The 22241-nt window shown below is 44.6% G+C and overlaps 1 protein-coding gene across 2 annotated transcripts; it reads left to right on the top strand.

Annotated features, from left to right (window-relative positions):
• Positions 1–6809: 6809 nt before the first annotated feature.
• Positions 6810–18451, top strand: LOC115172669 (lysosome-associated membrane glycoprotein 5). 2 transcript variants are annotated; one of them, XR_003871479.1, is made up of 7 exons: positions 6810–7477; positions 9107–9285; positions 9767–9898; positions 10228–10324; positions 11937–12125; positions 17139–17419; positions 17459–18451. XR_003871479.1 is itself a non-coding variant. In XM_029730380.1 (6 exons), exons 1-6 carry the CDS (start codon positions 7420–7422, stop codon positions 17315–17317), a joined length of 834 nt encoding a protein of 277 aa, XP_029586240.1. In that variant the 5' UTR covers positions 6810–7419; the 3' UTR covers positions 17318–18451. The 2 variants fall into 2 exon arrangements, 1 of the variants encoding a protein (XP_029586240.1); XM_029730380.1 differs by having other exon boundaries at positions 17139–18451.
• Positions 18452–22241: the final 3790 nt, after the last annotated feature.

Below are 22241 nucleotides of genomic sequence, written 5' to 3'. Positions count from 1 at the left end.
AGAACTCTGTTTCCTTTTTCACAGTGTGAAACTCCCAGGAATATCTCTGAATGTAAACAGTGATATAATGTTGTAAAATGGTAAAACAAACAAAAAAATATATTGGTTCTTGCTTTATGAAATTATTACAACTGAAGATGAATCGTCAGTACTCCGCCCGTGCAGGGCTATTGTTACCACCCAGCCAGGACGGGTTGTGCAGGCTGTGCGCTCTAGACCTCTAGTGCTTGTTCATGGCCCGGTGTATCCAGTTCCTGCTCCTCGCACTAGCCTTGAGGTGCGTGTCTCCAGTCTGGCGTCTCCAAAGCCAGCACCACGCACCAGGCCTCCAGTGCATCAGCCCAGTCCAGTACGTCCTGTTCCCGCTCCTCGCTCTAGCCTTGGGGTGCGTGTCTCCAGTCTGGTACCTCCACTACCAGCCCCGCGCACCAGGCCTTCAGTGCGTCAGCCTAGTCCAGTACGTCCTGCTCCTGCTCCTCGCACTAGCCCTGTGGTGCATGAAAATAGTCTGGCGCCTCCAAAGCCAGCCCCACGCATCAGGCCTTCAGTGCGCAGTCCCCGTCCAGAGCTTCCAACGACAGTACCCCGTCCAGAGCTTCCGACGACAGTTCCTCGTCTAGAGCTTCCAGCGATGTCCCACAGTCCGGAGCCTGCAGAGACGGCCCACAGTCCGGAGCCTGCAGAGACGGCCCACAGTCCGGAACCTGCAGAGACGGCCCACAGTCCGGAGCCTGCAGAGTCGGCCCACAGTCCGGAGCCTGCAGAGTCAGCCCACAGTCCGGAGCCTGCAGAGACGGCCCACAGTCCGGAGCCTGCAGAGACGGCCCACAGTCCGGAGCCTGCAGAGTCGGCCCACAGTCCGGAGCCTGCAGAGTCAGCCCACAGTCCGGAGCCTGCAGAGACGGCCCACAGTCCGGAGCCTGCAGAGACGGCCCACAGTCCGGAGCCTGCAGAGTCGGCCCACAGACCGGAGCCTGCAGAGTCGGATTGGATTGGGGAGGGGGGGTGTAGCACAAGAACCGTCGGTGACGTTGGCCACCCTCCCTTCCCTCCCTTTAGTTTGGGATTATTTTTGTTTTGGGGTTTATTTTTGTGTTTATTTTTGTGTTTTTTTGTTTGAGGTGCATCCAGGGTCTGCACCTTTGGGGGGGGGGGTACTGTCACATCCTGACCAGTAAAGAGGTTATTTGTTATTGTAGTTTGGTCAGGACGTGGCAGGGGGTGTTTGTTTAATGTGTTTCAGGGTTTGTTGGGCAATGTTCTATGTTAGTCTATTTCTATGTCTGTGTCTAATTTATATATTTCTATGCTTAATTTGACCTTCAATTGGAGGCAGCTGTTTCTCGTTGCCTCTAATTGAAGGTCCTATTTAGTAGGGGTGTTTCTTCATGGGTTTTTGTGGGTAGTTGTTCCGTATTGTGTAGCTGTGTGCCTCACAGGACTGTTTCTTCGTCGTTGTTTTGATTCAAGTGTTATGTTTCGTTTTCTTCTAAATAAATAAGAAGATGGGTTTACACATTCCCGCTGCGCCTTGGTCCCATCTTTACGTGACAGCGTGTCCAAACATGTGACTGGTACTGTAGTTATCATTGTGATATCCTTGGTGCTGTGATTAACTGACATTTCAATTAATAATTTTTAAACAACTAATTGGCCGATGTCGGTTCAATTATTTGAATTATTTCATTCTGTTTTTTTCTGTGAAGTCGAGTAGGTGTGTCCAAACTTTTGACTGGTACTGCATATCAATATCAAATCATTTCTGGGTAACAATTATTACTGTAATAATAGATTTCCATTAAAATTGTCAAAAATAGCTTTTAGCAAAATAAACTATTTCTCAAGCAAAAATGTTGTTGGACTGTCTGTGATTGGTCTGAGTGGGGAGAGGGAAACTGAAAACTAGTTGTTATTGGCAGAGAGGTTTGGAACTCACTTTGTTATTGGTCTGTTAACCTATTTACCGCAGTGTGATGTCACCATGGAAAGCTGAATCTCCCGCCCATGCAAACCTTCTTGTTAGAAGGTACTTTGTAGATTGTATTTTCAACCAGCAACTATGAGGAAATACAGATGAAGTCGGAAGTTTACGTACACCTTAGCCAAACTCATTTAAAATCAGTTTTTCACAATTCCTGACATTTAATCCTAGTAAAAATTCCCTGTCTTAGGTCAGTTAGGATCACCACTTTATTTTAAGAATGTGAAATGTCAGAATAATAGTAGAGAGAATGATTTATTTCAGCTTTTATTACTTTCATCACATTCCCAGTGGGTCAGAAGTTTACATACACTCAATTAGTATTTGGTAGCATTGCCTTTAAATTGTTTAACTTGGGTCAAACATTTCAGGTAGCCTTCCACAAGCTTCCCACAATAAGTTGGGTGGATTTTGGCCCATTCCTCCTGACAGAGATGGTGTAACTGAGTCAGGTTTGTAAGCCTCCTTGCTCGCACACACTTTTTCAGTTCTGCCCACACATTTTCTATAGGGTTGAGGTCAGGGCTTTGTGAGGGCCACTCCAATACCTTGACTTTGTTGTCCTTAAGCCATTTTGCCACAACTTTGGAAGTATGCTTGGGGTCATTGTCCATTTGGAAGACCCATTTGCGACCAAGCTTTAACTTCCTGACTGATGTCCTGAGATGTTGCTTCCTGCCTCATGATGCCATCTATTTTGTGAAGTGCACCAGTCCCTCCTGCAGCAAAGCACCCCCACAACATGATGCTGCCACCCCCGTGCTTCACGGTTGGGATGGTGTTCTTCGGCTTGCAAGCGTCCCCCTTTTTCCTCCAAATATAACGATGGTCATTACGGCTAAATAGTTGTATTTTTTTCATCAGACCAGAGAACATTTCTCCAAAAACTACAATCTTTGTCCCCATGTGCAGTTGCAAACCGTAGTCTGGCTTTTTTATGGCGGTTTTGGAACAGTGGCTTCTTCCTTGCTGAGCGGACTTTCTGGTTATGTTGATATAGGACTCGTTTTACTGTAGATATAGGTACTTTTGTACCTGTTTCCTCCAGCATCTTCACAAGGTCCTATGCTGTTGTTCTGGGACTGATTTGCACTTTTCGCACCAAAGTACGTTCATCTCTAGGACACAGAACGCGTCTCCTTCCTGAGCGGTATGACTGCTGTGTGGTCCCATGGTGTTTATACTTGCGTACTATTGTTTGTACAGATGAATGTGGTACGTTCGGGCGTTTGGAAATTCCTCCCAAGATGAACCAGACTTGTGGAGGTCAACAAATCTTGTCTGATTTCTTTTGATTTTCCCATGATGTCAAGCAAAGAGGCACTGAGCTTGGAGGTAGGCCTTGAAATACATCCACAGGTACACCTCCAATTCACTCATTATGTAATTTAGCCTATCAGAAGCTTCTAAAGCCATGACATCATTTTCTGGAATTTTCCAAGCTGTTTAAAGGCACAGTCAACTTAGTGTATGTAAACTTCTGACCCACTGGAATTGTGATACAGTGAATTATAAGTGAAATAATCTGTCTGTTATCAATTGTTTGAAAAATGACTTGTGTCATACACAAAGTAGAGGTCCTAACCGACTTGCCAAAACTATGGTTTGTTAACAAGAAATGTGTGAAGTGGTTGAAAAACGAGTTTTAATGACTCCAACCTAAGTGTATGTAAACTTCAGACTTCAACTGTGACACTGACAAAAAATGTCACCCTTTTACAGTGTTAGTTTCATCAGTTTTTGTACAATATGATACAGAATTTCGACTGCAATGAACCCTGACAGGCATGAGCTGTAAGCTTCTGTTCTGTTCCAGTTGCAATAATCACATTCAATAAGAGCTAAATTAATTCACAGTCCCCCAGACCCCTAGACACAAACAGGCGGTGCAGCCTCTGAAGCACATTATCACAATTAGGCTATTAGTGATTCCATTAGAAAACTGAAAAAGTATGATAATGATGTTAGCGTTGTCCTGGCAACTCCATGGCTTTTCGTGACTATAAAACAGCTTTGAGGGGCGGTATGTTTTTTTGCGGTGTGCATCAGGTTGGGAGAGAGGTTACATCAAACCTGCTCCTGAACAGATACTGCTTCGTGTCTAACATACATAAAACCGTTATTCTATCAATTAAGTCATCATGTTGAAACTTCCGGAGAAGTCCAGCGGCCAAACAGGCACCAGAATCCTCCTCGAGGCCATGTCGAACGACAAGGTCCACTTGGCGAGGTTCATTCTCGACGCACTGGATGGGAAAATCATCGACTCCAAAACGGAGGGCGCGAGGACCCCTCTCATCTCATCTGTTCTTCTACCCGAATGTCAGACCAGGTCCAAATTCATAGAGATGCTTCTCCATAGGGGCGCCAGCGTCAATTGTCAAGACGAGAGCGGCCGCACCGCGCTCAGTTACGCATGTGAAAAAGGTTACCTTGACGCGGTGAAGATTTTGGTTAGAAACAACGCAGATCCAGAGATCGTTGACTCGTGGGGGAACACTGCGCTGATGTACGCGGCAGTGGCTGGTCACTCACCGGTCATTTCGTTCTTGGTGAGAGCCTTCAAGAGACTGGGGCTTCAAATAGACCGACAGAATAAAGTTGGTAACTCGGCAGTGGAGGTAGCAAAGTTTCTCGGCCACACAGACTGTTTTTATGCGCTTACCAGCAACTCAAAGAAAACCCGTGGAAATGACGTTGGGGGTCAGAAAGATGGTCAGTCCCACGTCAGCTCGGATTGTAACGTAAATGAGGAGAAGTTGGAGAGAAAGTTATTGGATCCCATTAAGACACCAGACGTTCTCCAGGCGTGTCCCCAAAGCGACAGCTTGACAGCAGTGGACGGGTCATGGCTCCTGAGGCGTTCGGGTCGCAGAAGAAATTCTCTGATCTTAAAGAGTCGATTACAGTCAATGGATTCCATCGAGGAGTTTGAGAGAGAGATTGACATCCCCACATTCCAACAGGAGCTGGTTTTCTCGGGTGTCCTCACCCCCAAACCCCCTCCTCGATCTAACAACCTCCAGACCTGCCCGAAACCCAAAACAATCTGTGTCATCACCAAACCTGGGGAAAAGTTCACCAGCTCTGACAATCACCTGCCTCCTCTTACCAGAGGATCTGAGCATCTCAATCACATGTCGGTTCTCTATTCGCCCCGGCCGGCCAAAAACAACCTCAAAACCACCAAAAGCTGCGTGTCAATATCTGCGCCAATAGCCTCTTCGTCCTCTCGTCTTGGTTTCCTACTAACTCCTATCCCCGGCAACAAAGGCAAAGACGAATGGGATAATGACAAACTGAAAACAGGACCTGACTTTAGTGTGAGGAGATTTGACGACAGCTACTACCAGAAAAGGTGCAGTTTGCCCACAAGCATCCTCAGTCCTGCACCTCCTGACCGTTCGAAAATGCCATTACACAAAACCAAAACTATGTGGAGAAACGTTTCACCGACAGCCAACACCGAATTTCCCGATTTTACACCACCTGTTACCAGCTCCTCAACGACGTTCACGGTATTGGGCAACAAACTGTTTCGGAGGTTTACATTCCCCGCGTTTAAACAGAGCGGGAAGGAGGCGCAGGAAGGCGCGTGTGGAGGAGATCCCGCCTCAGGTTCACCGCGAGGAATGCCGCGTTCAGAGACATTCCCGCTGAGCACGAGACACCCGCAGGTGGGTAGCAAGCCCAGCATAGACAGTATCAGTGCAGTGAAATGCGAGTTTGACTTCAATTTTAAAACGGCCCATTCTTCTTAAACAGTATTTCTCTGAGGATCATGCGTAATAGCCAAATGTCCTTTTGGAGAGCTGCAGTGTGTGCAGGCTTTCCCCCCCACTTATTTTATTCCAGCACTACTAACACACTTGATTAAACTTGCCTAATTGTGATTCTAGATTGAGGACTATAGGAGATGAGTTGAATCAGGTGTGTTAGTTCTGCCTTGGGCTGGAGCAAATACCTGTACACACTGCAGCTATTCAGGAGCCCTCTTGTATAGTGTTGGGAAGGGGCGGGACAAACGCAAAGGCATATCCACCGGAAGGCCTCAAGCAGCACAAATAGGATTCCTGTGCTACTGTAAAGATTATGTACATTTACTTTGAATAACAAACGCCATCACTTTCATAGCTATTCATATCGGTTGTGAAATATCAATACTATACATGTCATTTCTTTAAATAGTTTTCATGGATTACATTTCTATTTCAGTTATATTCTTGAATTGTGAAATATTAATATTAATGAATAAATCATCGTTGGTATTTCTAAATGGTAAGTGTTTGTGTTCTTTGGAGGAGGAAAGTGTGTGTGTGTTTCCTCAATGTCAAGCTTCTTGGTAAGTTATGAAACCTTCACATAACCTTGACGTTAGAATACTGGGTCATTCTGTAAAGTCTACTGAGAAAGCTTTCACATTTACAGCGCGTTATAGTTCTTTCATGTATTATTTATTGCCTATGTTTGTGGAAGCAATGTGAAGGGGGGGGGGCGGTAGAGGTGACATGAGTATAGAGGTGTCAGAGCTGAAACGGTTGACAGGCAGTTTTCACTCGATCAGCTATTATTTTCTGAGTGCTTGGCATACACTGGCAATGTCCGCTATTACCAAATTACAAGAGATACAACATCACACATATTCATTCGTGTCGTGTGTTTATTAACGTTTAAAATCATTAGAATCATAGACACACAAAAGTCAAGACTGTGTATTTAAGCTGTAGTATGCGCAATGTCTATAACAAAGGTGTGAGAGAGAGCGGACACTCGCACACACGCACTGCCCGGTGTTCTCAAGATTGAGTTCACACTCCGTTGTGTGTGGGGGAGAGCACGTCGCCAGACTGCAATCCACGCACACACACGCCACAGCAACTGCAACCTGCCCAGAAGCAGAGAGGAGGGGGTAGCACACACCTCAGCTGCAATCACAGAGATGGATACAGCAGCATTGCGGGACTGACTAGCTGTAGTTGCTGCTGCGAAGCTTCTTGAAGGAAACTAACTTCGGGAGAGAAACTTAAATTCTTCCCCCAGCGAATCGCCTGAGTCACGCAGAGCGTCGTTTCCGGCTCGCTGTCTGTCTTAGTATGTGCAGGGGAAACTCTGCTTCGCCGCCGGTGACGCTCACCAAAAGCTCTCCCATCGTCTGAATTTAGAGAGAGGAGAGAGTCTTTAAGCTGTACAATGCGTTCAGATAGCAGTTAACGAAACAACCGTGACATTTTAATACGCAGCAAACCAGGTGCTAACTCTCACATTCACCAGGAGATTTGCTGCATTCGCGATGATCGTGACTACGAGACACTGAGCAGCGGTATCCCTCCTCTCTCTCTTTCTTTCTCTCCCCCGCTCTCTTTTCTCTTTCTCTCTCTCGCTCTCTCTTCGCGGGTTCACTACAAGGCTACCAGCCATTTAGCCATTTCAGCAGTGCAATGGAGCAGCTCAGATTCAGCACCTTGGACAGCGCCGGAGTTCTACTGTGTTTGTTCGGTAAGCTGTGTGTGTGTGTGTGTGTGTGTGTGTGTGTGTGTGTGTGTGTGTGTGTGTGTGTGTGTGTGTGTGTGTGTGTGTGTGCATGTGTGTGGCATACGATATTTCGGTCGTGACTGCACGCTGCAACCTGCCTGTCTCTCTGTCTTTGTGTGTGTTGCATACGGTATTTCGGTCGTGACTGCACACTGCAGCCTGCGTGTCTGTCTTTGTGTGTGTGTGTGTGTGTGTGTGTGTGTGTGTGTGTGTGTGTGTGTGCGCGCGCATCTGTGTGTGTGTGTGTGAGAGAGAGAGACAGATAGAGAGACAAATTCCTGTTGAGTTTGTGCGTAGCAGCACAACCACCTGTTTTGACGTCAGTGCGGTGAAAAGCGCTTTATGAGAAAAATAGTCAAGTGCCTGGCATTATTAGAGCATTAGACTCACTGGTATGGGCGTCCCTATGAGCTGCCCATGTCGCTAAGGCGTGCAGGGGACGAGTAACTCACTCACTTGAGATCGAAGAGGTATCTTACAACCGTGTCATGTAGCTGTGTATTGTTTTACATCTGAGTGGGCAAATATACTCAAGAGAAGATTCGCTAAATGATCTGCCCGTTGTCTTTTGGGAGAAGATAAGTCCCTTTGAGTCTAATCTTTTGAGAGAAGATAAGTCCCTTTGAGTGTAATCTTTGAGTCTAATCTTTGAGTCTTTGGGCACCCTGGTTTTGCTGATCATGCACTGATTATTCAGTCTGCAACGTCATTGACAGTAAAACAGATTTTTCCAACCATCATTGACTGAAAATTAAGTAGTTCCTTATTCTATTTTCTACAGATTCTATTTTATTCTGTTCCATCTGCTGATCTCACATGTTTTAATTAAAACCTCTTAGTCTAACTGCACTGTCCAATTTACAGTAGCTATTACAGTGAAAGAATACCATGCTATTGTTTGAGGAGAGTGCACAGTTATGAACTTAAAAAGTTATTGATAAACCAATTAGGCACATTTGGGCAGTCTTGATACAACATATTGAACAGGAATACAATGGTTCATTTGATGAGTCTAAAACTTTGCTGCCATTAGTGGCCAAAATCTAAATTGCGCCTGGGCTGGAATAATACATTATGGCCTTTCTCTTGCATTTCAAAGATGATGGTACAAATGTTTTTTTTTGAAACATGTTTTTTTTCTCTTTGTCTTATCTTTTACCAGATCTAATGTGTTATACTATCCTACATTCATTTCACATTTCCACAAACTTCAAAGTGTTTCCTTTCAAATGGTATCAAGAATATGCATATCCTTGCTTCAGGTCCTGAGCTACAGGCAGTTAGATTTGGGTATGTCATTTGAGGCGAAAATTGAAAAAACGGGTCCGATCCTTAACAAGAATGTAATCTTTCTGCCAATATCAGATATGTCCATGTCCTGGGAAATATTCTTGTTACTTACAACCTCATGCTAATCGCATTAGCCTACGTTAGCTCAACCGTCCCGCAGGGGACCCACCAATCATGTAGAGGTTTTTAAGCATATTCATTGGAATATAGTTGGCGCTAGAAAACATATAAACTGTTATTGATTTGACACTTTATTCCCACTGTACTCTACACTGCTGTGACTCTATATCTCCCTGTGTTCAGCGATCCTGGTCCGGTTTACGGTCACGGCGGAGCAGGACGGAGAGAACCTCTCCGGTCTGTCCACCAACCCGGATAAAGACATATTCGTGGTACGAGAGAACGGAACCACATGCCTCATGGTCGAGTTCGCTGTCCGCTTCATGGTCCCCTTCGATGTCCTCGCGCTCAACGGGATAGATGTAAGACATGACTCCGATATTTGATGGCTCAGCATATTTGTAGAATGTTACTTTTACTTTGAATGTACACTGTTCAAGTCAAGATTGCATATACAATTGGGTAGATAATAAAGTTAGAATAGCCCTACATTTTGAGACACTTTACCCTCCGGACCTAGCCTACTTATGGGAATGTGTAGGTGGACAGAACCTGTCAGACTTCGTCTGTCTATCAACTTGAACTGACAGTGACACACTGTCCCATTTCTGTATGTAACAATTTTCTTTCATTCAGACACACGGACAGCCATGCCACGGTATTACGCACTGTGGACTGTGCGTAAAATGATGTGCAGATCTTTTGGAAACACTGTGCTGGGCTGTAGCAACAGTGTACCAGTGTGAAACAATTCATAGAAGAGTAATCTACTGAGAATAAAACAAGTGTCTGATCAACACAAGGAATCATACACTACTGAATGATCTGTTCTGTTCTTTGTAGCTTATCACGGAGAATGCGTATCTGTCTCTGCCTCGCGGGGCAGACATAGAGGGCAAATGCGGGAGCCAGGACGCCCATATACACATCTCGTGGAATGATAACGCCTACACACTCCGCATCTACTTCGTCAAGGTTTGTCCCCTTGTATGAAATAGTCAGTGGGCAAGCGGAGGCGATTTACAATTACCCAAAATCATTAAGTGCGTTCACCCCCTGTGGAATTCTTGTAAAAATCTGTTTGGGTAACATCGCCTACACATAACAGCCAGGCATAATGTTCTGCTGCTGGTGACGATATGGTAAAAAAACAAATATTGGAAAGCAGGGAATGACTGTGTGTGTGTGTGTGTCTGTGTCTGTGTGTGTGTGTGTGTGTGTGTGTGTGTGTGTGTGTGTGTGTGTGTGTGTGTGTGTGTGTGTGTGTGTGTGTGTGTGTGTGTGTGTGTGTGTGTATGTTGCAGGAAACCAGTGGCAAGAGACATGATGTGTGGAAGATTAGCAAGGTGCAGTTCGTTTATGACACCTCGGAGAAAACGCATTTCCTCAACTCATACAACCGTGAGTAGCAATTGTAACCCACTCAGCAATTTCTGTGTTTGTTTTGCGATATGGTTTCATTGAAAAATTATTTAACATTTATACTAAACTGATACAATTAAGAAAGACAATTCACATGGGTCTTTGGATATTTCCAAATGTAATTTGTATTTTTTTTCTACAAAACATTATTATTATGTTCCATCTTAATATTTCTTTGGTCACTTCTGATTTATTTCAGCCATTTCTATTAGATCTATTATAAACTCATTGATTTAATAGCCGTCATGACTTATTGAGAAGCATAAAAAAAATCACTAATATAGGCTACATTCACGTAGTGTCACGTCCTGACCATAGAAAGCTGTTATTTTCTATGGTAGAATAGGTCAGGGCGTGACAGGGTTTTTTTCTAGTTTAGATTTTCTATTTTGTGTTCTAGTTTTGTATTTCTATGTTAGGCATTGTTTGGGATGATCTCCAATTAGTGGCAGCTGGTCATCGTTGTCTCTAATTGGAGATCATACTTAAGTCGATGTTTTTCCCACCTGGGTTTGTGGGAGATTGATTTTGAGTAAGTGTATGTGTAACGGCTGTCTGTGGAAGTAGACCAAGGTGCAGCAGAGGATGTGTTCTTCATTAGAATTTTAATAGAACAACGTGAACACTATACAAAAAACAAAAACAAAAAACTGACAGCCAAAACAGTCCTGTCAGGTGCAAACACTAACAGAAACAATTACCCACAAAACCCAAAGGAAAAACATGCTCCTTATGTATGACTCCCAATCAGCAACAACGAGCTTCAGCTGTGCCTGATTGGGAGCCACACACGGCCCAAAACAAAGAAATACAAAAATATAGAAAAAGGAACATAGAACGCCCACCCAATGTAACACCCTGGCCTAACCAAAATAAAGAACAAAATCCCCTCTCTATGGCCAGGGCGTTACAGTATGTTGTAATGCTTCATCATGGTTTGTTGTTTTTGTTCATTCAGTTTATTTGTATGTATTGCATAGTTTCACAGTTTAATAAAGAAAAAATGTGGAACGATACACACGCTGCGCTTTGGTCCGCTCCTTCATCCTATGACAACCGTGACACGTAGTCTACCCCGACCGCGCCGATTTGGATTCAATATTAATCCACATTTTAAAACTCATGATGGGACAGGCTGGAGTAAAGTTGAAAACGGAGTTATTGAAAGCAAACATTACATTTTTTGCTGGATTTTCATGGATTTTCATCAAAGCACGTTTTGATTATACTGTAGGTCGCCTTTTGTTCTGTACACGCTGTTGGTGTGTGTCTATCACAGTGGCCGTTTTATGTGCTTGTATCCTATACCCTTGTACATAGAGGTCTTATACTTAAGAGGTTTTAATATTTCAATACTTATTCCTAAATCTTTCATAAATATTTGCTGAATAGGCTACATAGACTTATTTCGATATTGTGTAGCCTATAGGCCTACACATTTCTTTTACCAACTTCTAAAGTTGTGCTTTTGTGTTTCTCTGTATGAAATGCATGCTTGTGTGTGCATGCGTGCATTTTCTGTTTGTACCTACCTACTCATATAATATGTCTCCTCATGAACTGTATCCTCCTATTCCTTCTCTCCATACAGCTGGGAAGCACACAGCCAGCACCCACCATTTGTCAGCGTTAGAGACCCCTGCTGGCCGCTCATATGTCTGCGAGGCTAAGCAGACACTCACCCTCATCTCCAGTGACCACCAGAAGGGAGTGACTGTTGCCATAAGTGATGTCCAGATCCAGCCCTTCGACATCAACTCAGATTTCACATTCAGTGAAGGTACAGAATCTAACCCTAATGTCATACAGCCATGTTCAGTGAAGGTACAGACTCTAACCTTAACCTCATACAGCCATGTTCAGTGAAAGTACAGAATCTAACCCTAATGTCATACAGCCATGTTCAGTGAAGGTACAGACTCTAACCCTAATGTCATACAGCCATGTTCAGTGAAGGTACAGACTCTAACCTTAACCTCATACAGCCATGTTCAGTGAAGGTACAGACTCTAACCCTAACGTCATACAGCCATGTTCAGTGAAGGTACAGACTCTAACCCTAACGTCATACAGCCATGTTCAGTGAAGGTACAGACTCTAACCCTTATGTCATACAGCCATGTTCAGTGAAGGTACAGACTCTAACCCTTATGTCATACAGCCATGTTCAGTGATGATACAAATAGAACAATAACCTACAGTAGTCTCCCCTCAATTTGCAAATGTTTCACACAGGTCAAATGTATAGCCCAGTATCAAAAAGTTTGTCATCTTGAGGAGAGATCTGACACTAGTGATGATGGTGATGACAGTTTGCCGTAAAGTAGTATTGGAGGAGTTCTCACAACCCCTACAAACTGCACTCTCCCCGCTCCCTTCATCTCCCTCTCCCTCACCCTTCTCTCTCTCTGGGGGCTGGGGGATGTTACTGCAGATTGAAGAGCAGAGCTGCAGAGAGGGAGGGAGGGAGGATGAGAGAGAGGAAAGAGAGTAGAGGAGAAAGCGAGAGAGGTCATTAGAGAGGTCATATTGCTGTAGTTATATCCATGTCCTCAATGCAGACTTTAGTTCTATAGTTCTGTCATGACTCTCTCTCCTGGGTGAGGATCAGAGGCGCCAGATCAGCTTGGCACATGGCAGGACAGATAGCTCAAACCCCCCGAGGGGAAGTTGGGACGGTTTTATGACTTAACACCGGTTGTAAACTTTCTCTCTCTTGCACTGAAGTACGGAGAAGTTAAAAATAATTTTGTTACAACTGAGAGAGACTTTGCCAAAACTTCAAACAATGAACATTGGGGCAATATATTTCAATATCCAAATGTTGGGAATTATGACAGATATAACATGGAAAATTAATGTCTATTTTGTGATATCATAAAAATTATCAGAAAGACTGTATTACAAGATAACTGTAACTCTGAAAGTGTACACGTCCTAGTGATCAGGTTTGCATCTAAATGTTGTATGAAATAAATGATTAAGTATAAGAATACTTTTGAAAAGATAGAAATATGATTTTAGCCTTCTAAATGAGATAATGGCTTTTCATATAAACCTGGGCCAAGTCAGTAACCACGCCCATGTGAGCACAGACATTGTGTCAACATGATGGAACCACCTTTCCGACCAGAGGGCTTAATAAAAGGACTCGCTGAAGAATTAACATATTAGACCAAGCAGGTGGACGGTGTAAGCCGGACGTCACGAAATGGTTAAAACTACAAGACCAGAAAAGGGTAAGACCCTCTGAAACTCTTGACAATTAAATAAGTTGAAGAAGTAGAAGCCTAAGTGTTATTGTTTATTAGTTGACTCCAATTGGGGGAAGGGTGGTAGGGTTTGCAGGGAATAATACAGTTATATTCTAAAAAAAGTATTTATGTCTATATATGTATGTGTATATATGCGTATGTCAAATCAGATCAAATGTATTTATATAGCCCTTCTTACATCAGCTGATATCTCAAAGTGCTGTACAGAAACCCAGCCTAAAACCCCAAACAGCAAGCAATGCAGGTGTAGAAGCACGGTGGCTAGGAAAAACTCCCTAGAAAGGCCAAAACCTAGGAAGAAACCTACATGAACCAGGCTATGAGGGGTGGCCAGTCCTCTTCTGGCTGTGCCGGGTGGAGATTATAACAGAACATGGCCAAGATGTTCAAATGTTCATAAATGACCAGCATGGCCAAATAATAATAATCACAGTAGTTGTCGAGGGTGCAACAGGTCAGCACCTCAGGAGTAAATGTGAGTTGGCTTTTCATAGCCGATCATTGAGAGTATCTCTACCGCTCCTGCTGTCTCTAGAGAGTTGAAAACAGCAGGTCTGGGACAGGTTGTACGTCCGGTGAACAGGTCAGGGTTCCATAGCCGCAGGCAGAACAGTTGAAACCGGACCAGCAGCTTGGCCAGGTGGACTGGGGACAGCAAGGAGTCATCATGCCAGGTAGTCCTGAGGCATGGTCCTAGGGCTTAGGTCCTCCGAGAGAGAGAAAGAGAGAATTAGAGAGAGCATACTTAAATTCACACAGGACACTGGATAAGGCAGGAGAAGTACTCCAGATATAACAGACTAACCCTAGCCCCCAGACACATAAACTACTGCAGCATAAATACTGGAGGCTGAGACCGGAGGGGTCAGGAGACACTCTGGCCCCATCTGATGATACTCCCGGACAGGGCCAAACAGGCAGGATATAACCCCACCCACTTTGCCAAAGCACAGCCCCCACACCACTAGAGGGATATCTTCAACCACCAACTTACCATCCTGAGACAAGGCCGAGTATAGCCCACAAAGATCTCGGCCACGGCACAACCCAAGGGGGGGCGCCAACCCAGACAGGAAGACCACGTCAGTGACTCAACCCACTCAAGTGACGCACCCCTCCTAGGGACAGCATGGAAGAGTACCAGTAGGCCAGTGACTCAGTCCCTGTAAGAGGGTTAGAGGCAGAGAATCCCAGTGGAGAGAGGGGAACCGGCCAGGCAGAGACAGCAAGGGCGGTTCGTTGCTCCAGTGCCTTTCTGTTCACCTTCACACTCCTGGGCCAGACTATACTCAATCATAGGACCTACTGAAGAGATGAGTCTTCAATAAAGACTTAAAGGTTGAGACCGAGTCTGCGTCTCTCACATGGGTAGGCAGACCATTCCATAAAAATGGAGCTCTATAGGAGAAAGCCCTGCCTCCAACTGTTTGCTTAGAAATTCTAGGGACAATTAGGAGGCCTGCGTCTTGTGATCGTAGCGTACGTGTAGGTATGTACGGCAGGACCAAATCGGAAAGATGGGTAGGAGCAAGCCCATGTAATGCTTTGTAGGTTAGCAGTAAAACCTTGAAATCAGCCTTTGCCTTAACAGGAAGCCAGTGTAGGGAGGCTAGCACTAGAGTAATATGATCACATTTTTGGTTCTAGTCAGGATTCTAGCAGCCGTATTTAGCACTAACTGAAGTTTATTTAGTGCTTTACCCGGGTAGCCGGAAAGTAGAGCATTGCAGTAGTCTAACCTAGAAGTGACAAAAGCATGGATACATTTTTCTGCATCACGTTTGGACAGAACATTTCTGATTTTTCCAATGTTACGTAGATGGAAAAAAGCTGTCCTTGAAACAGTCTTGATATGTTCGTCAAAAGAGAGATCAGGGTCCAGAGTAACGCCAAGGTCCTTCACAGTTTTATTTGAGATGACTGTACAACCATCAAGATTAATTGTCAGATTCAACAGAAGATGTGTATGGATATATTTACCAAAAAACAAAATATGGGGGATTGGCAATGATGCAGACAATTACATTGATGGAAGCAACAATCTTTCCACAATATTAAGCTGATCCAGCCCTTTAGAATTTTTTTTTTTTTAAATAAGTTGAAGACTAGACCAATACATTCCCAGTCTGCAGCTGGTTTGTAAAGTAGTCTAGCACAATTGACCAAGACGAGAGGGAAGAACAAATCTCTCTCACCATCATAGGTACCTCTGAGGTATCTAGTCTAACAAACAGAGGGAAGTACAGGTCCCTGTGAACATTGCAAGGTACACCTCTAATGTATCCATTCTAACGAACACTCAGCGACAAAGAAGCCTACAACTAAGGACATTGTGACCTCTGGTGGACAACCAGAGACTTACATTGAACTACTTGCCGTAGACGGATAGAGTGATTTCACCAGAAAGACATCAGAAAAAAACATCTACGCATAAATATGTTTCACTTCTAATCCGAATGAGCGGTTGGTAGGGTGCTAAATATTCATATTTACGGTGAGCGTAGTTTCCAAATGTATGTACAATAAGTCCACTTTCTTTGTCTCTCCTGCTCTTTATCTTTCCCCACCCCTTTCCATTGTGTAATAAACCGTCATATTGGGTTAGTCCACTAGGGACTTTTCATGTGCATTATGTTAGTAATTGATAACCTATACCGTGTGTGTGTGTTTCTGTGTGATTAGTTAGTAAATAAATAGTTAAGCCAATTTGTGTATCACTGATAAATCACTTAGGCTAGGGTTCTTGCGGATTAAGATATTTGTAACGTTCAGAATGAGACTGTTATATGAAAATAATTGATTGATGACTGGTATGATATTGATATATTCTTGAGTTAATTCGGGAAACGATAACTCATTAAATGTAAAAAATACAGATCACTTAAATGTGACTCTTTCTAATTTAGAGACCAGTGAGACTCTGTTTCTGGGACATTTTGACCTCATATTATTAAATGTTGACCTTTGACCTGATATTAATCAGTGATGTCACGTTAACCCTCTCTCATAGAGGAGAACCTTCTCACTGTGGGGATGGGTAAAATGAAGGGATGTGACTGACCAGCAAACCCATGTTTCATTTCCCAGTTAGTTACAGTTAAGGTTAGGGTTAAGGTTTAGGGTTTATGGTTTAGGGTTGCAGGCCAGTCATGTAGCTTTAGTTGCACATGTGTGGATAGAACTGTGTGTGTGTGTTTGTGTGTGTGCATGAGTGTGAGTGTGAGTGTGTGTCTGTGTGTAGGGGTAGGTAGCATGTGTTTGAATGCTCTTTTGAGCTTATTTGACACATGAACACATCAGTAACAGTTGATTTAATGCAAGGCATTGGCACGCAACAGACAGACAAAAACACACACACACACACACACACACACACACACACACACACACACACACACACACACACACACACACACACACACACACACACACACACACACACACACACACACACACACACACACACACAGTTCTAATCTATTCACACATGAATGTGTTGTGTGTGTGTCTACCTGCAGCCTATAAGTGCATCACGGACCAGAGGGAACAGCTCGAGGAGACTCTTCCTCTGATCCTGAGCTTCATCCTGGGCCTCATCATCGTCATCACGCTGTCCGTCTACCACTTCCACCTTAAACTGACCGCTGCCACTCAGTCTCAGCTGCCCTGCGACCGATCCATGTACAAGAACATGTAAGGAACTGGACATTTAAACAGCCACTATACCACAAATCTTCCTGGTCAAGAGGAATATGTAAGGAATCAGATATCATCACAATAGTACAACTCCATGTTCAAGGTAATAGGACATTGAAACAAGCACAACGTGATGTTCAAGGTAATAGGACATTGAAACAAGCACAACGTGATGCTCAAGACATTACAACCACTATACTATAAAATCAAGACAACATGACCACTCTCCATTCAAGGATTGGACATTAGAACAACAATCATTGACTACAATTATAACCACAACGCTCCTGCCTCTCCAAAGTCAAAATAACGTGACTTCCCCTGCTCTGAACTTCACCATATATTGGAGAGTAGGCCGGAGCTTCATGGAGTCCTAACTTGCAATATGGCTAACTTGAGACATGCTTTTGAGTAAAACCATGCATTGAAGTCAATTGGAGACTTGCGCAACATTTGATTTACGCACAGAGATTTTTCAGTTAGCATTCCACCCATAGGTGGTGTTCTGTTGTTTGTGTCCAGAAATCGTGGTTATGTCGAGAAGTCTGCAGTTTGTCATTCCCCATCACCTGTCTCTCTCTGTCTTTTCTGTAAACACGCCGCAAAAGAAACCTTGCAGGTGGCAGGTCCAGAGTTGATGTTCGGCTGAAGTTTTAACTTTTTCAAATCCAGTTTTTCCTTTTTGTTTTTGAATGCAATCATAGTGGTGAAAGTGGAGAGTGTTGTGCTGTGTGCAGGTGTTTCAACGACCTTCAGAAATCATGAAAAATAAATCATTGCAGGCAGTGTATTTACTTTGGTTTGATGGATCCTTTTCCAGATCCCATTTTATGGAATTATATCAAGAACAAATATGTAAATAAAACAAATAAAACGTGTTCTGTAAAAAAACTTGCAAAGAAATTATGTAATTTATCTTCAATCAGAATGTCAGAAGAACAAAGTGTATCATTGTGAAAGAAATGTGCGATATTTAAGCTTCAAAAATAATAAATGTACAATATTTTCAGAAAGAACTATGCTGATGCAAACTTTGATGTTCACTGAAATACATTTCCTAGAAGATGTCCTAAACCTGCGTAGGTCTGTTTTTCATGTTGTTTTGTGTATGCTCATATAAAACTGGTTAGCTATACCTTTGGACAACTTTTGTATTTTTTATTTTACCATTATTTTACCAGGTAAGTTGACTGAGAACCCATTCTAATTTACAGCAACAACTTGGGGAATAGTTACATGGGAGAGGAGGGGGGATGAATGAGCCAATTGTAAACTGGGGATGATTAGGTGACTGTGATGGTATGAGGGCCAGATTGGGAATTTAGCCAGGACACCGGGGTTAACACCCCTACTCTTACAATAAGTGCCATGGGATCTTTAGTGACCACAGACAGTCAGGACACCCGTTTAATGTCCTGTCCGAAAGACGGCACCCTACACAGGGCAATGTCCCCAATCACTACCCTGGGGCATTGGGAAAGGGTGCCTCCTACTGGCCCTCCAACTTTAATTTGCTCTGATTGTTGGATAGGCCTATTGTAAAATACATTTCAGTGGCCTGTTTTTCAGGCTTCAGTAGCCCCGTGTTACAGAACATGAGAACAAATCATGGAATATTGTCACACTAAATATACTTTCATAATATTCATTGAAGTCCCAACTATGAGTCTTCTAGGGGAGCGGTTGACAGCTGCGACTGAGCCTGGGTGATCAAGGCTCTTGTCGGGCATGGCATGGCCCAGTCGTCGAGGCGGAGATGGGGTATTGATCTCGACGGATAACTCTGGGCCTTCAGAGGAAACGCGATATGAGTAAGTCAAATTGAAAATAAATGGAGCATCCGTGACATCCACACCTCTTTGTTTGAACACCACAGACATCATCATGAGTCATGTCACCACTGACACAAGTCATCAAACTCAGAGCCCTTACCTGGTGTCCGTTTCGCTCTGAAGTCCCATACACCTATCCTTAGTTTGACACTTTGCACAGACTGAATTAATGACATTTTAAATTTTGAATGAATGAAAGAAATTAATGAATTAATTTAAAAAAAAAATTGTGTCAAATCAGCAGCTGGTAACCCATCCCTTATGGGATTAATTGACACAAACAAACATTACAATAATAATAATTCTTCTTCTGGTGTTCTTTGCAGTGCGCATTGCATGAAGCGGGAAATAATAAAAGAAAAATCAATAAGTAACAAATAGTAAATAAGGTTATCCAAACAATAATTTTAAATACATAAAAATTCAACAGAAGGCATTTGAACCCAGTCGGGCACAAAGAGAAGATTAATGTGGGAGAAAGGCCTAATGACCTGTTAGGCCTACCCTTTTTAGCAGTGAGAAACAAACAAAGCCTATACAGAATCAATTGCCTTTCTACTGTTTTATGGGTGACAGTTGAAGGGGGGAATAGGCGTGGGTGGTTATCCGGTTGGTCTGGTGGTGTACAATCAGGGCCAGAGTCACTGGGCCTAGTCTGGGTCACTGCTAGTTTATTTACAGCTGTGGTTAATGTGACTTCCTGTGAAAGATGAGTTTTATTATCCTGGGTCAAACCAAATGAATATCCTATTATAGTTCCACACAGGAACAGAGCTAGTAGGAGAGAAAAAGCTATGACCTCATATATCATCTAGTCATGTGATGTGTATATCTATCTTTCGGTTCATTTAGTTCAGGGGTGTCAAACTCCTTCCATGGAGGGCCTATTGTCTGCAGGTTTTAGTTTTTTCCGTTCAATTAAGACCTAGACAACCAGGTGAAGGGAGTTCCTTACTAATCAGTGACCTTAATTCATCAATCAAGTACAAGGGTGGAGCGAAAACTCGCAGACACTCGGCCCAGGTAGCCTAGTGTTTAGAGCGCTGGGCCAGTAACCAAAAGGTTGCTGGATCGAATCCGAGCTGACAAAGTAAAAACCTGTCGTTCTGCCCCTGAGCAAGGCAGTTAACCCACTGTTCCCCTGGCGCCGAAGACGTGGATGTCGATTATGGCAGCCCCCGGCATCTCTCTGACTCAGAGGGGTTGGGTTAAATGTGGAAGACACATTTCAGTTGAATGCATTCAGTTGTATAACTGACTAGGTATCCCCCTTTCTCTCCATGGAATGAGTTTGACATATGTGCTTTAGTTGTTTTAACTACAGAGGCAAGGCTATTGTTGCTACACCAGAGTTCGCTGAAGTGTCCCACTAAACATTATTAGGCCAACACTGAAGAATGTTTCGGGTCATATTCAATTTAAAATCCATGGTTTGGTGTTATCAGGGATGTACAAAAAACATAATTCTTGTTAATCTGTAGTGTGGGCAAAGTGGGATGTAGCCTAAACAGCAAGCAACTAGCGGCGATGAGAGATTTCAGCAACATTGTAACGCTCGTCGTTAGAGAGAGAAGTGGACCAAGGCGCAGTGTGGTAAGTGTTCATGATAAATTTATTTCACAACACTCAAACAAAATAACAAACGGTGAAAAACGAAAGCGCACAGTTCTGTCAGGCAACAGAATGCTAAACAGAAAACAACCTCCCACAAACACATGTGGAAAACAGTCTGCCTAAGTATGATTCCCAATCAGAGACAACGATAGACAGCTGCCTCTGATTGGGAACCACACTCGGCCCAAAAACAAAGAAACAGGAAACATAGATTTCCCCACCCGAGTCACACCCTGACCTAACCAAACATAGAGAATAATAAGGATCTCTACGGTCAGGGCGTGACGGTACCCCCCCAAAGGTGTAGACTCCGGCTGCAAACCTCCTATAGGGGAGAGTCCTGGTGGGCATCTCCTCTTGGTGGAGGCTCCGGTGCGGGATGCAGATCCCCCTCCGCTTGGGGCTCCCCCCACTTTCTTGGAACTCGACCGTGGATTGTCACCGGAGGCTCCGGACCCTGGATCGTTGCCGGAGGAACCGGACCGTAGATCGTCGCCGTAGGCTCTGGACTGGGAACCCCCGCTGGAGGCTCCAGACCGCCGACCGTCGCTGGAGGCTCCAGGCCACCGCTGGAGGCTCCGGACCGGGGACCGTCGCTGGAGGCTCCGGACCGGGGACCGTCGCTGCAGGCTCCGGACCGGGGACCGTCGCTGCAGGCTCCGGGCCGTGGATCGTCGCTGGAGGCTTCGTGCCGTGGATTATCGCTGGAGGCTTCGTGCCGTGGATTATCGCTGTAGGCTCCGGGCCGTGGATTATCACTGGAGGCTCCGGGCCTTGGATCATCGCTGGAGGCTTCGTGCCATGGATTATCGCTGGAGGCTCCGGGCCATGGATTATCGCTGTAGGCTCCGGGCCATGGATTATCGCTGGAGGCTCCGGGCCATGGATCATCACTGGAGGCTCCGTGTTATGGATTATCACAACAGGCTCCGGGCCATGGATTATCACTGGAGACTTCGTGCCATGGATCATCACTGGAGGCTTCGGTCCATGGATCATCACTGGAGGCTTCGTACATGGAACTGGAACCGGTTTCACAGGACTGCGGAGACGCACTGGAGGCCGGGTGCGGGGAGCAGGCACAGGGCGTACCAGGCTGGAGAGACGCACTGGAGGCTGGGTGCGCGGAGCTGGCGCAGGATATACTGGGTCGTGGAGGCGCACTGGAGGTCTGGAGCGTAGGGCTGGCACAACCCATCCTGGCTGAAAGCCCACTCTAGCATGGCAAATGCGGGGCGCAGGCACAGAGCGCACCGGGCTATGAATGCGCACTGGAGATACAGTGCGCATCACCGCATAACACGGTGCCTGACTGGTCACACGCTCCCCACGGTAAGCACGGTGAGTTGGCTCAGGTCTCAACCTTTACTCCGCCAATCTCCCCGTGTGCCCCCCCCCCCCCCCCATTTTTGGGGGGAGCTGTCTCTCGGGCTTCCGTTGTTTCTGTGCTAATTCCTCGTAGCGTCGCCGTTCCTCCTT

The sequence above is a fragment of the Salmo trutta genome, chromosome 1 (genome assembly GCF_901001165.1).
Source record: "Salmo trutta chromosome 1, fSalTru1.1, whole genome shotgun sequence".
Classification (NCBI taxonomy): domain Eukaryota; kingdom Metazoa; phylum Chordata; class Actinopteri; order Salmoniformes; family Salmonidae; genus Salmo; species Salmo trutta.
The sequence above is the reverse complement of the archived record's forward strand: the minus strand, read 5'-3'. Positions and strand labels throughout refer to the sequence as shown.